General features: G+C 29.1%; 1 protein-coding gene across 1 annotated transcript; it reads left to right on the forward strand.

Moving 5' to 3' along the window:
- The first annotated feature begins 4,781 nt into the window (after positions 1-4,781).
- On the forward strand, positions 4,782-20,182 carry LOC107444501 (uncharacterized). The gene is made up of 4 exons (XM_087156919.1): positions 4,782-4,931; positions 12,384-12,428; positions 15,485-15,524; positions 19,469-20,182. The coding sequence occupies exons 2-4, from the start codon at positions 12,384-12,386 to the stop codon at positions 20,101-20,103; spliced, it is 720 nt and encodes a 239-aa protein (XP_087013045.1). The 5' UTR covers positions 4,782-4,931; the 3' UTR covers positions 20,104-20,182.
- Positions 20,183-23,781: the final 3,599 nt, after the last annotated feature.

A 23,781-nucleotide genomic window follows, 5' to 3' on the forward strand; every position in this document is an offset into this window, starting at 1 on the left:
ATATTAGGTAGATTTTGAGCAAAGTGTTTTAATAATTTTTTAAAAAATAAATTTGGGCAGTTTCTGGTAATTTAAAAAGAAAAAAATTAAGTTACCTTTTGAAATATTGTATCTTAGTAACTGTCATTTGGGCGGAAGAAGTTCCAAATTATCCAGAAGATTCAATTCTGCCGTTTCATTGGACTAATCAAAACTTCAATACCAGTGAGGTGGTATTCGGTCATAATCCTAAAATTTTACTACTCTCAAGCTCTTTAATTCGTTTTAAAGATTTAGCATTTTGGTCCAATTTTTGCAGCGTTTGATCCATTGAAGCAGCAAATAGATAACAATTCTGCGATATTTCGGTTAACTAAGATATGTACAATTGCCCCAGTTATTAGAATATACAGCTACAAAGCCAAGTGTCCTTGGTTTGATCCCAGCCAATGCCAATGAACTTATAATACTCACCAATTTAATTCTTAAATGTTATTATATTAGCTACTTGCATTTTTTGACTTACGCTTTTTATAACATGAATATTTTCTGCGAATATACAATTATAAACTAGTATATATAAATTTAAATGTATTTGTAACAGCTATATATCTTATATCTTTGTTGGGATTATATTTTAGTATAACTTGTTTTTTTTTAATATTGCTGTGACCATACGCTAAATATTTGTCTCAATTTTCTAATTCTAAATATTGTTACTAAGGAAATATTTGTACATTTTAAACAGTTAATAAAAATATTTTTAATGTTCTGTGTTCTCAAAATAAAAAGCAAAACATTCCACAATGCTATCTTTTATTTGTCATTTCTATTAAATAAAACAAAATGCTTTTTATTCAACTGATTATTTAAATGACCTAAACCTAAAACTTCTCATTTTTATTTGCAATATCTTTTGTCAAAAGCAATAGGTTACATTAGATCTCTAATAATAAGGTTAGTTTAAGTTCTTTAGCAAAAAAAAATTTTTTAAAGGCTTTAGGATACTTTCAGTAATACTTATTTTATTAATGTAATAACTTAGCAGCAATTTTAATTCAAAATACGCAATGATGACTGAAACTATGTTAAAAAAATCAATAAAAGCAAAGAGAAGTTTAAAGTAAGAGTTTCCAGAAAAAGTGAATGCTTTCCGATCCTCCCAGACAAAGTAGTTCCTGACTCACATGCCAACAGGTTTATTTAAAGTTACCTTTTTACACGAAGTTAATTAACATAATTTATGACAAAATTTTCTATTCTACTAAAAAGAAATCTAAACGATAAATCCGTCCATCAGAATATGATTGTACGGAGAACTTTAACAAACTGAGGAAAACTTCTGAAATTGCGTATGATTATCCTGATAATTTCCCTTTATTTATCAAAATAGTTTCAAGGATATTGCACATTGCATAATATTTTCTTTTGGTCAAAATTAATTTTTTTTCCAAATAATCTGTTCTGTCAAATCAAATCAAAATAGAAATGCTTAAGATATTGAGAACAGCACGCATGTCTGAAATTTTTTCATAAAAATTTCCTGGAAACAATTTTTTGTTACATAAGTATTCAGTAGAATGTTTCGTTAATATATATTATACGAAAATATAATATTTCAATGCATGCTAAGTATGTTAAGCTCTATCCATAATTAAAATGAAAAAAAGTTTTGCTTTCTACCTAGCTTGGTCCTTGTTTTAGTTTTTCTTGTGGTTATTTTACGACTATTTCATAATTTCGAGTATTTTATTTCGTGCTGCCATCTATAATGTGGTCGGAAAATATATCGTTTGCCAACGGAATTTTTTCCATGAATTCGGGATTTTTATGATTTATATATTTTATTTGTCAGTTAAAAGGAAACAACAACAAAATCGGTCTACTGACGAATTTCATACCTCTGAGGGAATGAATTCAGCAATAGAAAAAAAAAAAATAAATAAAATTAAATACGGTTGATGTTTTACTTTATGATTCTAGATGGCAGCACCAAGGAAATAATAGTTCACTTGCAAAACTGACCATGATCGTTTTTTTTATGAAGGAGTGATAAATAAAAATATACTATCTCAGTTTTTTCTGACTTTGATATGATATAAATCTATTTTTGTTTCAAAGGTTTTGCATTGTATTTACAACTGATCTTTTAATTTTGACTCAGATTTTTTATTTACAACTGATCTTCTAATATCCAAAAGCTTGTTATAATTTATCTCTTTTCTGCCATTGAAATAATAAAAATGGTACAAAACCTATTTTTCACAAAGAAACTTCTTATGTTGTGTTAATTGAATACTGATGCTTAAAAATATTTGTGTTATTATGTTTTAAACATCAGATCTTGGAAAATATTTGTGGATAATTTTCCATTTTGCCATCACTCGTAAACCATCACTTGTAATCGCCATCACTCGTATTTTATTTATTTATTCATTAAAAAAAATAGCTTTCACTTAAAGGAGAAATAAAAACAGTTGAATATGCTTGTGCCTTGTGACTTTGCATTGGAGAAATGGAAAAGTGCCTATTTATAATAATTAAAAGATCAGAACTTTAAAAATATTTGTGTTGTGAATAGTATCTCAACAGGAGTGTCATTTCATCTAAAAAATAATTTTAATTTAAGTAAAGTTAAATTTAAATAGGAAGAAAACAAATGGTAATAACATATTTTTATAATACTAATAACAAAAAATGCATTGTAAAAAAAAAACAATAATTATTGAGATTTAGAGTGATATTATTTTCACTATATGTATAAAAAATAAAATTTTTTCAACTTGTGTAGCTCATGTAGAATTGCTGTCATTTTGACGCACTGTACATTACTAAAAAAAAAAAAAAAAAAAAAAAAAAAAAAAAAAAAAAAAAAAAAAAAAAAGAGAAAGAAAAAAATGGACCACCCTGAATAACTTTTGATCTAATGATCGGCTCTTCACGTTCTAGGACTCAATCTTAATGATTCGAGAGGATGCTGTCAAATATGCTAATTAATAAGAGTAGAAGATATTACAAGTTACAAAATCAGACACAAAAACGTACTTTCTCTGAATAATCATCTTTTTTCCCGGCGGATTCGGATTTCTGACTTCCAAAATATAGGAGATAGCCGTAAGCTGGGAAATATGGCCCGCATAGTTAGATTACGAGAGCGATCCAAAGTCTGGTCTCCTTAATGTTAATTTAACATTTTGCGCAATTCGTCATATCTCTTGAAATTTTTGTACCCAATCATAAAATTTATTTGTCGAAAGATAATCCCATGCAAAATAGGTTTTAGTAAGCATTTATTATTTTTTTTATTGTTTTATTTAATAATATTAGAAAAAACTTTAAATTATTTGCACCATTTTTACAAAATTTTTAAGTACGTAACTGTACATGGCGAAATCGGTTGAATAGTTACTGAGAATTTTAACTCTGCGACTTTTTTATGAAAAATGAGACCGACATTGTGTGGGACACCTCCATAAAAGTATGTTTACTTCTTGCATGTTTTCTTTCTCTGTACCATCAATATTCAGTTTCTGGAATATCTCTGTAAGGTATTATCATTTGTTATTAAATTTTGTCTTATGATGCAAAAAAACCTCTGATCACTTTAAGCTCTCCTTTGAAAAGTACAAAAACTCTTTAGAAAATTGCTTGAAACTTTTTAAATTTTTAAGATATTCAAATAAAATTTTTTATTAGTTTCCAACTACGGAACGCTACAAAATTGAGAAAAAACTTTTAAAAATTTTTTCAGTGCATGCGCAGTATAAAAGAATAGCTTAAATTCACATAACTTGCGTAGTTTTTACAGAATGTTTCAAAATTTAAATCTACAATTTTGTAATTAATCTTAAATTGCTCTAATTATTTTAAAATTTCATTCAACATCTATAAAGTTATAATGAGACATCGTGAAAAAATGTATGTATTTTTTTAAATTGTCCATATCTCCATAAATATTGAATCTAGGTTTACGAAATTTTACTTAGTAAGTAATCGATGCAAGTTACAAGCTTATTGCTCGATTTTCTGGCATGGGGTGTTCAAAAATGCTTGCTTTATTTCGTAATTTATTATAGGTCTCTCAAACCTTTGAAAGCATTAAATTTTATTGCTAAGTATGAAAAATTGCATGATCTAAACGTCTCTAAAGTTACAAAATAATCTTTTAAGTATTTCTTGCGAAATTTAAAAAAATGTCACAAACTGAAAATGTCACTTTCAATATTTTTTCGATATTAATTTATGGGATATTTTTTCGAAGGCTTTGCCTTAGTATTCAGTTTTTATAGTAATAGTGATTATTATATATACATTTATAAAGTCTGAAATTGGAAAATATATCATTCGTAAGGGAAATTTAATTTTCCAAACTGAAACTCACTGCTCTTTCATCACCCTTGACTCTTACTTTCTTATATGACGGTAGCTTTGTAGAGCAGATCATTAATATAGATTGACACATGCGTTGCTAATTTTCATCTTGACACAATGCCTTTCCTTTCATGTGTACAGATATTCAAGAAAGTCACTATTATTTACTATTGTCTTCTATTATTTACTATTACTATTTTTACTACTATTGTTATTATATTGTTTACTATTGTTATTGACACACTACTATCTTACTGAAATCACTTTTTGTTTAATAAAATAACGTCTAGAATAACTATGTTGTCAATAATGAAACGAAGTAATAAAAATTTATAAATAAACTTTTTGTGATAAAAGGGAGTATTTTTGTCAATTACTAACACCATTTTATGATGCAACGCTAAGGATTAGATAAAGCATTAAAACACTAGCGTTTAAATTCGTAGGGGAATTCCCCGATTGATGCGCAAACAAAATCATCCCTCCGATAATTATAATGCTGATAATATGTATATATAATCTCTAAGTACAAGGTGATCATCATAAGTTTTTTGTCGAGATAAAGACCTGGTCATCATATTGTAAGTAATTTTTTCCGTAATTATCAATACCCTTATGATAAAATGAAATTTTGATGTTATATTTTCTTTCTCCTTTCATTTGGGGCAAAATAAAGAGATCTATCCTTTATTTATTTACTTTTTTTTGTTAGATATTGATGTCTTTGTTAAAGTAGAAGCTATGCCATAATAGAATCTGTAAAAAAATTAAATGTCTTTAGGATGTCTCAATTAATGTCTGTATTCTAATTAACTACACTGCGAAAATTTTTTTGTTTATCGCAGCACCTGAAAGGGTAGTAGCTTCTTAAAACAAAATGAAAATGCTACAGATGACTCTTGGTTTTTCGGGATTCACTACACAAGAACAAAGAATAGTTCTTATTGTGGATAAACTTCAAGAATTTTGTTTTACACAACATGGCATCATTTTCAGTATTCGATAACGTTAAATTTATAATTACAGTAAGATTTGATACACGTAAGAGTCGGTGAAGTTATTTCCGGTAAAAAAATTCCGTTAAATTACATTACTGTATGGAAATGATATTCCCTTTAAAAAACAAGAACATAATTTTTGTATTAAAAGTAAAATATACGGTATTTAAACTATTAATTAGGCAAATTTTCCGTTCATATGGTAACGTTTTACCGAAAATTTTGATTTACAAAATCATGGTTCTTTACCACGCATTTAGTAAAATAAACAAAACTGAAAAGTTAATTTAACCTAATAAAAGGTTTTTGTACCATGCTCTGAAATATCATCATAAAATTACCCAAAATTATATCACGTTTACCAAATTCCGTCACATAATTGAAAACCATATTTTATTGTTAATTTTAACAAAATCATTATCAAAGCGTTTTGATGAAAAACACGATAAATTTTATCAAAATTTGAAAACTTTGACCATACATTTGTGTCACTGCTTATAAAGTAGTATATATATATATATATATATATATATATATATATATATATATATATATATATATATATATATATGTGGGGACGGCATGAGTGGTCGTCTTTGAAAATAAGAGGCACTGTACTTTAACAAAACATATATTAAACGCTAAATTTACATAAAGATGGACGATAAACAAACACAGGAATAACACAAAATAAATGAGTTCGTCATCGTGAAGTTAAAAGAAAATCGTCATTGCTGCCCCTCTTTGGAATTTATCAGCGTCTCCTTTTTTGTTAGTTCCATTACGCGCTCCCGTGTCTCTCGTGTCTTTGGGAAATTCACACGGGGTCTAACTTGCAGCTTACATAATCTGTCATAATCTGGTTAGATCTCTAGCTAGATCAGCTTACAGCACAGGAACTGGTACTATAGATTGGAACTGGCACTACAGATAGGAACTGGCACTACAGAATCGGCCGTCCTGCATTTCGGCTGGTCCTCCAGCGACTCTAAAAAGAATAAAAAGAAAAAGCAAAAACAGACTGACAAATAAAATTAATAACTGAAAAATAAATGTTTTAGGTTAGTGTCTTTCATGAAAAAAAATCTTTCAGGTAAGAGTGTATCAATTCAGGCACGTTCACTCTTCCATCTTTGCACGTCTTTTGTTTCTTCTTCAACAACTTTTCCTTAACATCTTTCGTCCTTTTTTTTTCTTTAACGTCTTTCGTCTTTTCTTTTCCTTTCATGTCTTTCGTCTTTTTTTTTTTCTTCAACGTCTTTCGTCTTTTTTTCTTTCTTTAACGTCTTTCGTCTTGAACTTCTTCTACGTCTTTAAAGTCTTTCGTCTACTTTCACGTCTTTCGTCTTTAAATTCTTTTGTCTTCTTTTACGTCTTTAAATTCTTTCACCTTCTTTTACGTCTTTAAATTCTTTCGTCTTCTTTTACGTCTTTAAATTCTTTCGTCTTCTTTTACGTCTTTCGTCTTTAAATTCTTTCGTCTTCTTTCAAGTCTTTCGTCTTTAAATTCTTTCGTCTTCTTTTACGTCTTTAAATTCTTTCGTCATCTCTTACGTCTTTCGTCTTTAAATTCTTTCGTCTTTCTTTACGTCTTCTTCAAAAATCAAATTCTTTAGCAATTAATTTTTCATCTTCAAAAATTACATTCTTTATTTTTTTGTCTTGGCAAGTACTAAAATTCTTCTTGGCAACCGCTAAAATTCTTCTTGGCAACCGCTCCATGATTTAAGATACTCCGCACACGTTGTCGAGCAGTTGGGTCCTTCGTGATTCCCTTCTTTTACTACATCATAGGTATTTCCTCCTTTTACTCTTGTTATTTTGTAGGGGCCAAGGTACTTAGGTTTTAGCTTCAAATGAGGTCCAAATTGGGTTCTTTTGATGGCGACCAAATTTCCAATTTCGTAGGATTTTGGCTCCTTTCTTCTTAAATTATAGGTCTTTTTATTTTCTTGTTGAATTTTAAAAATTTGTTGCTTTGCGTTTTTTCTTAGTTCCTCTCTTTGGGTGTCAAACTGTGACTGAAATTCAATTTCGATCATTTCCTTTAGTTTTCCCAGTCCATTAGTGTTCATTTTTGTCCCAAAAAGCAATTCAAATGGAGTAGTGTCTATGCTTCTTTGATAGGTTGAATTTATCGCTTGTTGAACTTTATTTGTACGCTTGTACCATTCAGCTGGATTTTCTATGGATAATTTTGAAAGAATCGATATGATGGTTTGATTAATACGCTCTACTTGTCCGTTAGCTCTTGGTAAACCTGTTGTTATTAAATGATGCTCAATATTTTCTTTCGAGCAATAATCAGCAAATTCACTGGAGGTAAATGTTGTACCCCTATCTGAAATTATCTGGGAAGGATTTCCAAATACAGCTTTTTGGATTTCTAATTTGGCTAAAGTTTCAGCTGACGTAGTAGTCTTCGTGGGATAAATCCATACAAACTTGGTAAAAGCATCTATTATCGCTAACACATATTTATAATTTTTATGGGTGCTCTCCAAAGGTCCGAGATGATCAATATGAAAAGTTTTCAAAGGCATATCTTCTTTATGCAATGGATGTAATAGTCCCTCTTTCTTTCCTCTTTTATGATTCATCAGTATGCAATGAACACAATTTGTTATGATGTTTTCTATTTTCTGTCTAAGTTTGGGTATGAAATAATATTCCTCGATTTCTTTTTCCGTATATTTAATTCCTGAATGTCCTTTCTCATGAGCTGTTCTTATAATTTCGTTTTGCATATTTTCTGGCACAACCACCAATTCTTTGCCATCAACAAATTTATACAAAATTCCGTTTCTATTGCAATAATCTTCATAATTCGAAATTTTAAGTAGTTCTTTTATAGTCTTAATTCCAGTATCTTTATCTTGGGCTGATCTGAGTCTTGGTAAAATATTATCGACGGTAACACAAAATAGATTAATTGGAGATCGGCTAAGGGCGTCTACGTGAGCCATCTTATTTCCAGAACGATGCTCAATTATGTAGTTGAATTCTTGCAGCAAAAGTGCCCAACGAGCTACACGAGTCGACAAATCTCGTTTTGACATAGTCTTTTCAAAAGCAGCACAGTCAGTAATTATTTTGAATGGAATACCTAACAGATAGATGCGAAATTTTTTGAGGGCTTCTACGATAGCAAGAGCTTCAAGTTCGTAGCTGGAATACTTTTTTTCAGCATCAGTCGTTTTTCTGCTCATATAGTAAGTGGGGTGAAAATGTTTTTCATCAGGGGGTTTTTGCATTAAAATGGCAGCATATCCTTCTAAGCTGGCGTCTGTGTGTAACTCGGTTTCGTATTTAGGGTTATATATTGAAAGAACAGGATTTTGGGCTAACAAAGATTTTAATTGATTAAACGCTTTCTTTTCTTCAATGCTAAACTTAAACTTATGATCTTTTTTTAGCAGGTCACTCAGCGGTCTAGCTATTATAGAATAGTTCGGAATAAATTTTCTGAAGTATCCGGTCAATCCCAAAAAACTATGAATTTTTTTCAAATTTGTTGGCTCTGGAAAGTTAAGAACTGCTTTGGTTTTCAAGGTAGATGGGAATATTTTTCCATCCTCTATCACATGACCTAAAAATTCTATGCGCTTCTTTAAGAAATGGGACTTCTTAAAATTAATATTAAGTCCATATTCACTAGCAATATTTAAAACCCGATTAAGTCGTTCAATACCTTCTTCAAGGGAGGAGGACAGAATTATAATGTCGTCTAAATATGGTAAAACTATACCCTCATTAATCAAAGTTCGGAAAATGGTGTTTATGTATCTTTGAAATACAGCGGGAGAGTTGCATAGTCCAAAAGGAACTTTAAGAAATTGATATTGTCCTTCATGTGTCACAAATGAAGTGTATTTTCTACTATCTTTATTTACATCGACATGTAGGAATCCGTTCTTAAGATCAATTGTACTGAAAATTTTCGAGTCTTGTAGTCTATCTAAAATGTCTTCAATTAATGGGAGGGGAAATCTATCTTTGACAATTATCTTATTTAATTTTCTATAATCTATGCAAATACGAGGAGATCCGTCTTTTTTCTTAACTATTACAACGGGACTACAATATTCGGAAGAACTAGGCTCCACTATTCCTTGTTTTAACCATTCAACGACTTGAGCTTCAACAGTCTTCTTTTCAGAAAACGGCAATCTACGTGGCTGGTGAAATATCGGTTCCTGATTTTTAACCAAAATGTTCATTTCCACATTAGTTGTCTTAAGTTTATCTGGCGCATAATCGAAAACTAATTGTTGTAACTTATTTTTTAATACATTAGGAACACAAGGATCTATGTTAATTTCAACTTCATCAGATATAGTAAGATCGATTGGTAACATAGACAAATAGTTTACTTCATCAAAACACGGAATTTTATTTTTAATTGTGATACCCTTTTCATTGATTATTGTTTCACCGTGCATTAAGACATTAAGGCCTATAATAGCGTCATACGGCATCATATCATTTTCTACGACACATATTTCAGCCAAATATTTGAAATCGTCAATTTTAATACTTTCTTTAAAATAACCTAACGGAGTCACTTTTGATTTACCAAATCCGTTTAGAGTACAATTAAATGGAAATAGTTCTTTGGAGTTTAAATTATTAAAAATTGATCTTTTGATTAAAGTGGCTTGACTTCCTGTATCAATCAAAGACTTCACAGTTAAGTTATCAATTATTACCATTTTAAACAACTTTGGCTGTACGCTAACATTTAAAGTAGCAACTTCCGTTTTTGCATTTGATTTTGGACATTGCGAAGCTTTGTGTCCAAACGCTTCACATTTAAAACACTTTAAACCCTTATCTTTATGTATGCAATATTTTGAAATATGATTTCTTGAACCACAATTGTAACACAATTTATTATTAAAAGTTTCAACATCATTATTATACCTTATCTTTTCATTATTATTTTCATATTTATTTTTATTCCTATTTGAAACATCTTTTCTCACATTATACCTATCATCATATTTTGCTTTTGTTCTATCATAATAATTATATTTACTATCAAAGTCATGTTTTGTTCTGATTTTATCGAAAGCATTTTTACTCTTTGCGGAATCACTTTTTATTATTTCATAAACTTTAAGTTTCTCTTTAAATTCGGACAAATTTTTGCAGCCGTACAAAACAATTTTGTTTTCATGCTTATCGTTAATCCCCTTAATTACATAATGCATAAAAGCAGCATCGTCTATTTTTCCGAAATTACAGATCTCTTTCATCTTTAAATAATATTCTTGAGCCGATTCACAATCCTTCATTTTTCGTCTACTTAAAAGATCATGCAAATTGGCAGAATTAATTTCAAAAGAAAATTCGTCAATCAAAGCTTCCTTTAATTTTCGCCATGAATTTATTTCCGGTACAGTTCTGACAAATAAAGAGGCGTTACCACCAAGAGATCTTTTGGCAAAAATAAATTTTTGTAAATCTGACAAATTAAACAATTTTGAAATATTTTCGAAATGTTCGATCCAATGAACAATATTTTCATGCGATCCTGCATTATACTTAGAAATAGTACTTTCGATATCAGAATAATTAATAGCAACATTTTGAAATTCGAAATTTCTACAGGAATTATTTTTATCTTTTAAACACGAATTACTGTTTTTATTTTCATCATTTCTCTGCACTGGAAAACTGTGTTCCTTCTCTTTAATCAAAGGTTCAGTTTCACTTCGAGGATTGCTTATGTCGTCGTCCGACTCTGAACTAGACGCGTTGGCGCTGTTGGCGAACTCTGCCAGTTTATTCAAATCCATTAATAACGTCAACATGTTTATTGCAATTTCGGTTTCATTGCCTTCGTACGAAATATTTAGAATATTAGAAAGAGTTATAAGTTGGTTAAGAGTGAATTCTTTTTCAATATTTTTTAATTTATTTTGAAATTCTTCGCTGTCTAAAGTAAAATTGAAACCAGTAAAATTTCTTAATCGTTTTCTGTTTGAACGATCGCCTTCTACATCGAAAATAAATTTATGTAAAAGTCCTATTTTGTCTTTTTTAAAATTTTTCAATGCTTTGCTTACTTGCTTAATATCGTTAAGAATCATTTTTGATTAATGAATAAAAGTCTAATAATAAATGTAGATGTCACAAATGTACGATACGTACCCCAATTGTAGTTGCAGAGATGAAATAAAAAAAATGAAAGTTTCATCACAACGCCATTCCGTTACTAACTCTCACAAGAATGAAACCATTCGGCATCCAATTTTCTTCGCCAATAATTTTCTTTTTACTAGCAATTTTTTCTCAATCTAATTTCTTCACCATCAATTTGTTCTTGAAACCACTTCTGATTATGTGGGGACGGCATGAGTGGTCGTCTTTGAAAATAAGAGGCACTGTACTTTAACAAAACATATATTAAACGCTTAATTTACATAAAGATGGACGATAAACAAACACAGGAATAACACAAAATAAATGAGTTCGTCATCGTGAAGTTAAAAGAAAATCGTCATTGCTGCCCCTCTTTGGAATTTATCAGCGTCTCCTTTTTTGTTAGTTCCATTACGCGCTCCCGTGTCTCTCGTGTCTTTGGGAAATTCACACGGGGTCTAACTTGCAGCTTACATAATCTGTCATAATCTGGTTAGATCTCTAGCTAGATCAGCTTACAGCACAGGAACTGGTACTATAGATTGGAACTGGCACTACAGATAGGAACTGGCACTACATATATATATATATATATATATATATATATATATATATATATATATATATATATATATATATATATATATATATATATAAAAGTTAAAAACTATTTACTTAAGTAGTATTTTTTTAACTTATTTTATAAACTCTATATACTATTTTGTGTACTATTATAAGTCGTGCAGCGCGCTGTATGAGTTATAATAGTTCTCATAAACTATTACTTTTTCTTGTTATTTGTGATTTGTATAAATATAGTTTTGAAATTTGTTAACTTTTTAATATGAAAATTCTAATAACAATAATACTTGATGATATTTTACTTAGATGAAAAACTTGAGTAAGATGTCTACTGTTCAGAAAAATAGAAAGGTATGTTAATGTGCTTACGAAACCATTTAAAGTAACCTTATATTTACGCATAAAACCTGTAACGTTTTATTGTTAATTTATGTAAAAGAAGTTTTGAAAGTGGTATTACTTTTTTTATCGAACCATTAAAAATATGAATGTTGAACAACGTTATCCATTCCAAATTGTTTGGAATTACATGCAAAGAGAAAAGTATTAGGGGACTGGAAATTAAGTAATGTCTTTTCGTTGCATTTGACATTTGATATCAAGATTTTATTTTTAATCAATAATGTATTCACGCAACAACCTTTCATTGCCGAATCTAAAAAGAATCGAAATGGATCGAAAAAAATTAATTGGTTTTTAAGACTAACGGATATTTAATGTGACAAAACGACATTACTTTCCGGTCCACCTAATATTTGCTACGAATTTTCAGCCTGTGAAAATTATTTTGTACATTGAGAAAATATAAATAAATAAATATATATCATAGAAAATATTGCCAACTTGAGATCCAATAATCAGATTTTCATAGACTAAGATGCAATTTTCCGTTAATGGTTAAGTTATTTTTACCGAAAATAAGTCAAAAGCTGCCTACATTACTGTCTCTGCATAAACACACCATTCTTACGACGGATTTGGACTTTTGAGTCTTACTACATGGAATGCGGCATCGTTTTGTCAAGAGAGTAGTCTGCCAAAAGTTTTGTCCCTTTATTAATTTTAGATTTTGAGCATTTAGCGATATCTTTGGAAATATGTGTTTAAGACAATATAAAACTTTTTGTACTCATTTATAAATATCGGTTATTCAAAGATGCAAAAAATATTCATGTACAATAAGTATTTATGTTTCTTTCTTTTATTAACTGATGGTCGAAATTTTTTTTTAACAGTAAGATATACAATTATGTACTCATCTTCTTATAAAACTTTAAATGACAATATCTAAAATTTGATTAAAATTGTTCGAACAGTTTTCCTGATCTCTATTATAGCTTAAAAACTATTCGACTGATTTCTTATAATTACGGTTAAAAATTTTGAAAAAATTTGTGTATGCTGCGCTTTGAAATTTCAATCATTATTAAAATATAATTTTTAAAATATTTTTTTGCGGGGAATTACCTCCATATAAGTGAAATTTATAATTCTGTACAAAAATGTTTCGATTCTCTCAAAAATGTTAAGCGATAATGGGGTAAAGGGAATTCAACATTAAATGACCCTAACCTTAAACGGCTCATCAGACTTGACTATTGTGACCATATTTTCCAGATTGTGTATGGTTTTCTTCCTTTAGTTTGTGAGTAAAAAATTCAATTCTTTCGAAAGAATGGTATTTCGATTTAGAGAAAAAGCGTTCTTGTGTCTAACTGCGTTAATCGTAACTATTTTCATGATTAAGGCTGACGCTTTAAATTATTAAAATTAGCACTTAGTACGTATAAATCTGGTTATTAGATCAATTTGGCAGTTATTTTTTTTACCCCCATTTTTAGCTCACTGTGCAAAGGTACGCCATTCTGTGAGACGCATGTTCACATTAAAAAACGCTTATTTGTTAAAAAACCTCTTATTTGTTATAAAAGCTGCAATACCTACATGTTTCATTAAATACAGTGTTGTATTGCGAGGAATTGTTAGGCCAACGTTCTACTGAAGTTGTAAGAACAAGGGTTGGCTGGCTTAAACCTACCAAAAAATCTTTTAAATTACTAAATTTTCTATTGTTCACATAAATACTTTTAGTTTAAATGTTATTAAATGAAAAGAAACTATAAATTTTCCCGAAATAGTTTTATAATCTAAAATAATCTAATAATCTAAACTTATAATAATCTAATCTTATAACGATCTTATAATCTAATTTAAAGGCGTATGTGAGTCTATGTTTGTCAAAATAAATATATGTGATATTTAATTTTTAATTTACGCATTATTAATTTTCAGCAAAAAATATATTTTTAAAGAGACTAATTAAGTAAATCTAAAGTTAAGTCATTGTCTCTAACAATTCTTTAAATAAAACATGCTCTGATAGTTCTTAAATCTTTCAAAATTAAAAGATCATAAGGGCCGTCCCCTCCGCTGCTGCTTAGGGGTTCAACTCATTAATACATTTTGATTAGCTTTATTTGTTGGAGCAAAGAATAATGCAGATAAAACGTGGTTTTAAATATTCTTTTTTTTTTTTTTTGCGTTTTGCATGGTTAGAATTTTTATTAAAATAAGGTAAAATAACGAACAACACTCCATCCATGCAATTAACCGTAAAGTTTACATTAAGGAACACTTTTTACCTACAAGGTTTTGAACCGTTTACAACAAGTATTATAAAACCTTGAAGCCTGACTGACAAAACCTGACTGACAAAATTTTTTTTTTAACAATTTGTAACTAGCATAGTTGTAAAACTGTAAAAAGGAAATTTAACTGACCATTGGAGCGAAGCTTTTCATTGGATAATGGGCATTCGAGAGTGCAGGACACTGGTAACTCTTCACGTGTTAAAGAAAATGGAGGAAATATCAAGGTGTCAGCGCTGGGACTCGAATTCCCATCCTTAGTCATGAGACTGATAGATTAGCTCTTTCGGCTATAATCTGTACCCAGCGGCAAGGAACTAAGTTGCTTCATTAGGGCTTAGCTCGTGCGATAAAATTCTGGTTGTTTAACCGTAATAGGTGAAAGCAGTTAATACATAAACGGTTTTTTTCACAAATAACAGTTCGAATACTTTCTTATTTATGGTTATTTGACTGTTTTGTTTGAATATGGTAAAACACCAATTAAATTAGTTGTTATTTAACCATTTCTTACGAGAAATTTCAAACAGTGTGGCTGTCCGGCAGTTTTATCAATAAGCTAATAAATAATACTTCCTCTATTCCATCGAGATTATTGAAGTGGCCAAGGCTGCTTTAGATACTTTTGGACAAATTTAATTTTCCTTGCACTACTGGACAAGACAACAACAACAATAAATAATACTAAAAACACTCCTTTTGTATTTATTTTGTATTTAAACTCGTTACGCATAATGAAAGTGGTTCTATTTGTTATAGATATCAAAAAGAAATAAAGAAATATTAAAAGAAGTTGGATGTAAGTATTGTTTTAAACTCAGTATTTTAGATTTAAATTATGTATATTTAAGCTAAGGACATTTGATTTAAAAATAAATTGAAATTCTAAAATTTTTTAGAGCTTTTTGTTCCTAAATGTCTATTTGTTTGTTTATTTAGATATTTGCATTAATTTATTTCGAAAAAATGAATACTGATGAGTATTTATTTGTTGATTTAGGTGAAACGGATTTTGCGCTTCAATTGAATTTAGTTTTCCTTACATTTGCCTTAAATTTAACGCTAGCTGGTTTTTTATTATCTTTGCTAATAGAGTATGATTAAAAAGTTAATATATTGATGATTTTTCTCATAATAAATATATTAATATTTATATTTTTTAACTCTAAAAATTAATTAATATTTTCAAGAAAACCAAACATTCTTTTAAGACTTAAAGGATATTGTGTAAAAATAGTTGGCCAGTATTTCTTCTGGTAACACAGCAACACCCGTAGTTTCATGTACTTATTACTCATTTTTTGTTCTAAAGAGATTAGAAAGGTTCATTTTTGTTATTTGCTTCAATCTTTAGTTAGAGCTCGAATTCACTATGTATATAATAACCGCTGTTAGCCAAATTTGTCTTGAAGCAAATAAATAAATGAATAAATGTATTGTGTACCAAAGCAATATAGGGATTATAACTATTAAAAATGTAACAGTAAAAAAATATAATTATTTACATATGCATAACAATATCTGAAGGCTAAAGTCAAATAGATCTCTTTTATTAAAATGCTTTTTTCTTCTTTTTTTTAAAAACGCTTATAAACACTACTTTTAAAGCTTATCAAAATATTTAACAGCTTTTAAAATTTCATATAATTAGATCGAAACCCACTCTTATTTATATACATAACTTACGAAACATAATTTACGGAATACCAGCTTTCTTCTCTTCAATCAAATTCATATGTTTCATTTTCAAGTTTAATTATTTTAAATACTTTATTAAATTAAACTTGTTCAATTTCATAATCTGGAATATTTGTAAAATTTTTTTTTATAATAACAGCTTAATTTAAAACTTTAGGGCAAACTTCAATAGTAAATTATTTTCTTTACGAGTCATTTTTTGTCAAATCATACATATGAATAAGAAAATAAGACTGGACTGTAGAAAACATCAATAAGAAAAAACATACTATTTAACTTACTTTTATTACCTATTTCTCAATTAAACTTTCGTCCAATTCATATTAAGATCTCAATTTCTCTCTTTTTAGCTATTCCTTTTTGAGTGTCAGTTTAATTGTGCAACTAAAACAAAGAACATCGGTATATATCGACTATAATGACCTGAAAGCCCCAAAAATACTCTAATCTCAGTTTTGGCCTTAGGTATAGAGAATTGGGCTACTGCTTGTATCTTTATACTAGAGGGTTTTCTATTACTTTGTCAGACAATATATCCTAGATAAAGAACATGATCCTGCTTAAAACGGACCTTTGAAGGTTTTAAGGTAATATTCAGTTGCAATACACACATCAGATGTTCTAAATGAAGATCCCAGGTATCCGAGAAAATTGTTATATCATCAAGGTATGACATGGCAAATTTTTCCAAATCCTTTAATAGTCAGGCCAGTAACTTACTAAAACAATAAGTGGCATTCTTCAACCTAAATGGAAGTTGTAATGGCCTGTAAAATCCGAAATTGGTAACAAAAGCAGCTTATCTCAGAACGTTTGGACTAGGTTTAATTGGCCAATAACTCTTGATGAAATCTAAAAGGCTGATAGATTTTGCTTTGGCTATCTCTTCAACCCTGTCATCTATGTTCGGAAGTAGGAAATATTGAGACGTCGGTAATCAATGCAGAGCCTTGAATCCTTATTTGGTGCTTCCACTAGAATCAGGGTTAATTAGCCAATGAAATCAATCAACCAACCAATCAGTTAACCAATGAAAGAACGAATCAATAAATCACTGAATGAGTGAACTATTGAAATAACAGATAATCAAAATGGTGATTCTTCGATCTAACGAATCCCCTATTTATTAATCTTTTATTCCATTCATTCTTTGAATCGTTGATCTATAAAGTAACGAACTCATTATTTTGCTAATTCATTCGATCACTCATTCATAAATCCTACATATTTATCCCGTTTTTTGAGTTTTTAGTTTAATAGCTTTATTGCACCAAAAAAAAAAAAAAAATTATCACCCTAAATAACTTTCAATCTTATGTTCGAATCTTCTCGTTCCAAGACTCATTCTTAATGGTTCAGGAGGGTAACCTCAAATATGATAAATAAATAATACAGACGATATTTTAAGTTGCGAAATCAGACACAAAAACGTAATTTCTCTGAATAGACATGCTTTTTTTTCGATGGATTCAAATTTCGGACCCACAAAATGTAGTTAATTTAAAATGTATACAATTTTACATGGTAAAAAACAAAATTTTAGAGAAATAGGTTGAATAGTTTCTGATAAATCAATTTTTTAAATATATACCTGCTTTAAAATTAATTGAAATTCGATTTCTCAGGAACTATTTAACCAATTTTGCCATGTGAAATTACATGCTTCAAAATGAAGTAAAAATGACCCTACAATTCATAAATTTTCAGACTTTTTTTTAAGTAAAATAATAAAAAATAACAAACATTTACTGAAATTTATTTTTACATGAGATTAACGAAGTTTAAAACTGTGTACAAAAACTTTTCAATTCACTTAAATCTTCTTTGAGATATGGCGAAATACGCAAAGGAGAAATGAACATTAAGGGGTGACCCCACCCTGAATATTTCAAAAATTCCGAAAAATTTTTTATTGCATTTTTCGAATCTTTGTACCCTTTCTAATGTCTATCTAAAACGATTTCTTGGTACCAAAGTTCGTTTGGAAGTTATGCCGGAAAATAGAGAGTCGTTGCTAAGCAGGTAGAAAGGCCCGTTCGGCCGGATTAGGAGGGGCGACATTTTTTTTGTGTCTCATCCATTCTGTTGACTGTATATAGAAACTTATTGTGGGCATTTCAGTTATTGACCATTATATATATGAAATTAAACGTTTTCCCCTACCATAAGTCAAAACTTTAAACGCGTTTTTCTCAAAACGCTGCTTTTTGATCTGGCCTAACGTTTTTTTCATGATCTATACAATGAAATAAGCTGTTCTTTATTTTAAATTATGTAAAAATATATTCTTTAGAAAGTAGCATAGGATTTTTTTTGATATTTTTATATTTCGATTTTATATTAGCATTTTAATGAATATTTTTTTCATGAAAAACTTTTTTTTCAAGTTGCCGCCATTTTGGTAATTTTGCGAATATCAAAAAACCGCTATGCTACTTTTTAGATAATGTCTTTATGCTTCCGAAAACCTAAACAAAATGGTTTTCCTATGTTTCAGGAATTCTAAATCCATGAGGCCAGTGAGATGCTACTTTTTGATGACCAGTCACACACTTAGCTGCCACCAACTTATTTTTAATCATTTTGTAAAAGAAAATTTTTTAAAATAGACCTAAATTGTAGCTAAATAACATAAAAAACAAGGAGTCTCTGCATTGTCTCTATTACTTAAAAAAAATTAGGAAAAACGTTAATATTTTACCATCTCATGGTGGGGTTCCCCCTTAAGGGGTCCAAAGTTTCGATCGCTCTCCTAACCAAACTATGGAGACCATATTTCCCAGATTGCGGCTACACCCTATTATTTTATAAGTCAGAAATCCGAATCCATAAAAAAGAAAGGTATCTCTATTCAGAGTACGTTTTTTCGTCTGATTTCGTAACTTAAAGTATTGTCTGCACAAAGTAATTAGGATATTTTATGTCACCCCATCGAACCATTAAGATTGAGTCCTGAAGCGTGAAGATCCGATCAATGGATCGAAAGTTATTCAGGATTGTCCATTTTTTTTATATTTATTTATTTATATATAAATATTTTTATAGTGTTTGCTGCCAAGACTACAGTAATATCAGGCGCCATTCTTGGCGGGACTGCCTTAGCTCTTCCTCTTATTGGTTTTACTGCTGGAGGAATTGCAGCGGGTTCTCTAGCGGCTGCATTTCAAAGTGCTTATCTTGGTGGTACTATTACGGCTGGTAGTTTATTTGCAGTGTTACAAAGTGTGGGAGCTGCTGGACTGGCTGCTAGTACGCAAGCTGCTGTTGTTGCTGCTAGTGCAACTGCTGCAGGAACCCACTCAATAGTAAAGAATTTGAAGAAAAACAAAAAATGTGAATCGAATACTTCCAGAATCCAAGAGGAGCAAAATGAGAACGATGACGACAAGGAAGAAGAAGAGGAAGATACTGATCAAGTTATTAAAACGAAGGATTCGAAAAACCCAAAAAGAGCAAACCACGAAAGTAATCTTCTAAACAAGGATAGAAATTTGTGGAAAAAATTTTTTAGAATTCGTTCCAAGAATGGCGTAAATAAGGCTGACGAAATACGCAAATATTTTGACGAAGATGACATCGAAACATTTAACCCCAAATGGAAAGACGTGGTTCTAACTGCGTCCTATAGTAACTATACTGATGAAGTCATCATAACACAACACCTTGTAAAAGAATATTAATATAAAATATATTTGAAATATATATAATGCTACTTGTCTATTTTGTATATTTTTTAATAAATTTAAAATTAATTTTTGAAAGAGAAATGAACTCTAAATACATACGCTTATACATTTTTAGATATTTACTGAAAAGCCAATAATGACAGTTTTTTTCTTTGAGAGAGTTAGTGTGGTATGAAAAATATTTTCATCGACAGGTGCAAGAAGTAAGTTCTTCTTGGCGTTTAAACTGTAATAAGGAAATCGAGCTCTCTTTAAATAATTTTAAATTACGTCAATTTCATTTTCTAATTCTTTTTTGATTCAAAATATATTTTTTGAAACACGCTTAAACAATAAATGGAATTCGTACCCAAATTTATCCTGTTTTGGTGCAAAATAATTAAACAGTAAACGTTTAGCTACTTCAGAACGTTTATTACCGATGATTTTGTGTTAACTTGAAAAAGAAATAAAAGTTTAGTCGCACAATTTTCCGGGTTGTTCAACATCATATTTGGAGAGATATTTCACCATAGTTTTTACAATGTAGTGAGTGAATATCTGTTAGCTATTTTTCACTTGAGTAAAATCATGAGTGTTAATTAAGTTGATTTCATTTTTCTTTCATAAAATTTTTTGATCACTCTTTTCTTTCTTACCCACAATAATGTTAATAATGGCTGTGGTTTAATTTGCTGTGCTTGGATATATATATATATATATATATATATATATATATATATATATATATATATATACATATATATATATATATATATATATATATATATATATATATATATATATATATATATATATATATATATATATATATATATATATATATATATATATATATATATATATATATATATATATATATATATATATATATATATATATATATATATATATATATATATATATTCCTATAAATTATCATGTTGTAAGTTTAAACAAAACATCTTTTAAATTGTATTTTGTGCTACCTATGTAACGAGTGAGAAAATAATTGTTCAGTTGAAATTTTTTATTAATTTATTGTTATTATTATTTTTCAATTTGTGCATCCGAAATTATTTTTTAATAAATTATTTGCTGCATAACTTCAAACTAAAATAATGAGTTTTCAAACGAAATTCAAAAAGAGAAAATCGTCAGCTAATGTTTTACTTCAGGATAAGAGATGTCCCCAAAGAAAACACAGTTAGTTTGCAAAAAGTTTAAAACAGCCAAATGCACTAGTACTAATATATTATTTCGAAAATAGTAAAGAAAGAAGTGTTTGTAGAGGTGCAAAACACGCAGGGAAAAGTTATCTTTTAAACATTTTCCGTAGAGGAATAATTTTACAAAGCTTTAGAAAAATTTTACGTTATAGGAATGTTACAGAAATTATAACAAATAAAGGTTTTATACCTTCTATTTAATTTGAACGAAAATGTTGGTGATAAATTTTTATCGTTGTGAAAAAACTTTTCATTTAATTTGTATATGAGTAGAGTAGAATTAAAATAAAATTTATTTTTTGAAATCTTAATTAATTTTGAATTATTATCTTTATATGTAAATGAAGAAAATATGTAATGAAAAATATATGCGAAATATATACAGGAAAATGTACCGTCTTTTTATTCTGGACATAGTTCTGAGGTAGCAAAACGATATTATTTAGTATCAGATAGATGCAATATAATACTGCCGTGTAAAGAAGCGCTAGACTTCAAATATTAGAACTAATATTATATTAGATTAATATTATTCGATTTAACCTTTGAATTTGTAAAATTGTCATCGATTTCATTGCTTACGGCTTGATCACTCTTTTTTGTGAAAAGGCACCTCATATTATTAATTAATAAATATTTATTTATGAAGGAAAACAATAAATTGAAATTCCCCGAAATATTCTTTTCTTACCTATACATAATTTTATGCCAGAAAGCGCAAGATAATATTATTTTTAAGCTAATTCGGTTCGCGATCGTTTAAGTGAAAAAACTTTTTATCCCCTGTGGTCGAGATTACGAGTTACGAGGATATTGCAACACTTCAAAAGTGTTTATTTTATTTATTTATTTTTTTGATATTTCTAATAAAATTATTCGACTGCAAGTTATCATAAAAGCATAATAGTAAAGATTTCATTTATGCAATTCCACTTCATTAATCATTTAAATTATCTTTAGGCTATCTCAGTAAATATCTACAGCTGCGCTCTTAAAAATCGTTCAGTGTTTAATCAGATAATAAAATGAGGCATTTAAAAGATAACATACTCATAAAAACATACTTTTGTTTCGATGATAATTCAGGATATGCATGCGAAACTGCGTTTAAGTAGTTTAGTAAAAGATTAAAGAAATGCTAATGCAATAATACATTTATTTCGGAAATTATTCCAGACAAAGTAATCTGTAAATAAACAAAAAATTTTTTTTCTCTGCCTACAAAATAAAAATTGGTTGGTCTTTGTTTAAAACCTTCGTATTTTTCGAATGAATATCAACTGAAACTTTTAAACCTCTTTGAAAAGATAGTTTTTATTTAACAAAAGTAATCTTTAGTTATCTCGATTAAATAGTTATTACCTTAATTATTACGGTACTTTTATTTTAGGCTAGAGCTGGGAAATTAAGCTTTATTATTTTTTTTATTTAATTTTTTGTGAACGCCCAATTTATTCAGTGTTTAAAAAATAAAAATATAACAAGTTGCCTGAGGTCTATATTTTTGGCGACTGTTTGTGTGTGCCTGCGTAGCCGAAAAATACTATTATTACAGATATTCATTTCATGTTCAAGGTATAGCGTGTGAAAATTAGTTAACAACACCAACTTAGATTGTACATAATAAATTTTTAACATTTAAAGTATCAATACCCTACTCTCACTTGGCAAAGACAGAGTGGGAATATTTTTGCGTCATGATCTGTTGCACCAACTGCAATCGCCAGGGTTCAAAATAAATTTTAAATCTGCAACTTTTAAACCTAATTTTTTTAAAATCATTTAGAGGTTTTCCCGAGGATGGCTACAAATTATACCATTCTAGTCGGTCCCTTAATTTTTTTTTTTAATTTCTCGAAAAAAGCGCACTTTTTATCATTGTACATATGAACATAATGTTGTGAATGTATCTCCAAGATGTGCTGGATATATATTGGAAGGTGGAGAGGTGCGAATTCACTATATATTTCTAAACCATGCCACTTATATTCCCTAGTTTCCAACTTCGTGGTTTAAGTGACTGAAGGTATTGGTGTAAACTAATGAGTTTAATTCATTAATGTCAGTTTAAGAGGAATTTTTTAATGAGGAAACGGACGAAATGTCTCACAAATGGCAGCAACATTTTAAAACTTCAATGTTATCTACAAACATTTCTCCTCATGCGTCAATAATTTTTAATGCGAATTTCTCACACTCAAATTAAATGCTCTGAAAACACATTTTTCTTTACAATGCAAAAATGCTGTGATTTTATAAATAAAATTTTAAAGCTGAGTGGCTACATTTCCAAGTTTATGAGTAAATGAGCTTTAAATAGGTGATATTTTGACAATATAAATTGAAGACTATGCATTCATCTCTTGTCCTCAAGATTCTAATAGTCAAAATCAAAATTGTTTTAACTATCATTTAAACATTAGAGTCATCCCATTCCCAATCTTGTGGCCAAAAGATGTTTTCC

The sequence above is a fragment of the Parasteatoda tepidariorum genome, chromosome 2 (assembly GCF_982258835.1).
Source record: "Parasteatoda tepidariorum strain Cologne lab strain chromosome 2, Ptep-v5.0, whole genome shotgun sequence".
In the NCBI taxonomy this organism is placed as follows: Eukaryota; Metazoa; Arthropoda; class Arachnida; order Araneae; family Theridiidae; genus Parasteatoda; species Parasteatoda tepidariorum.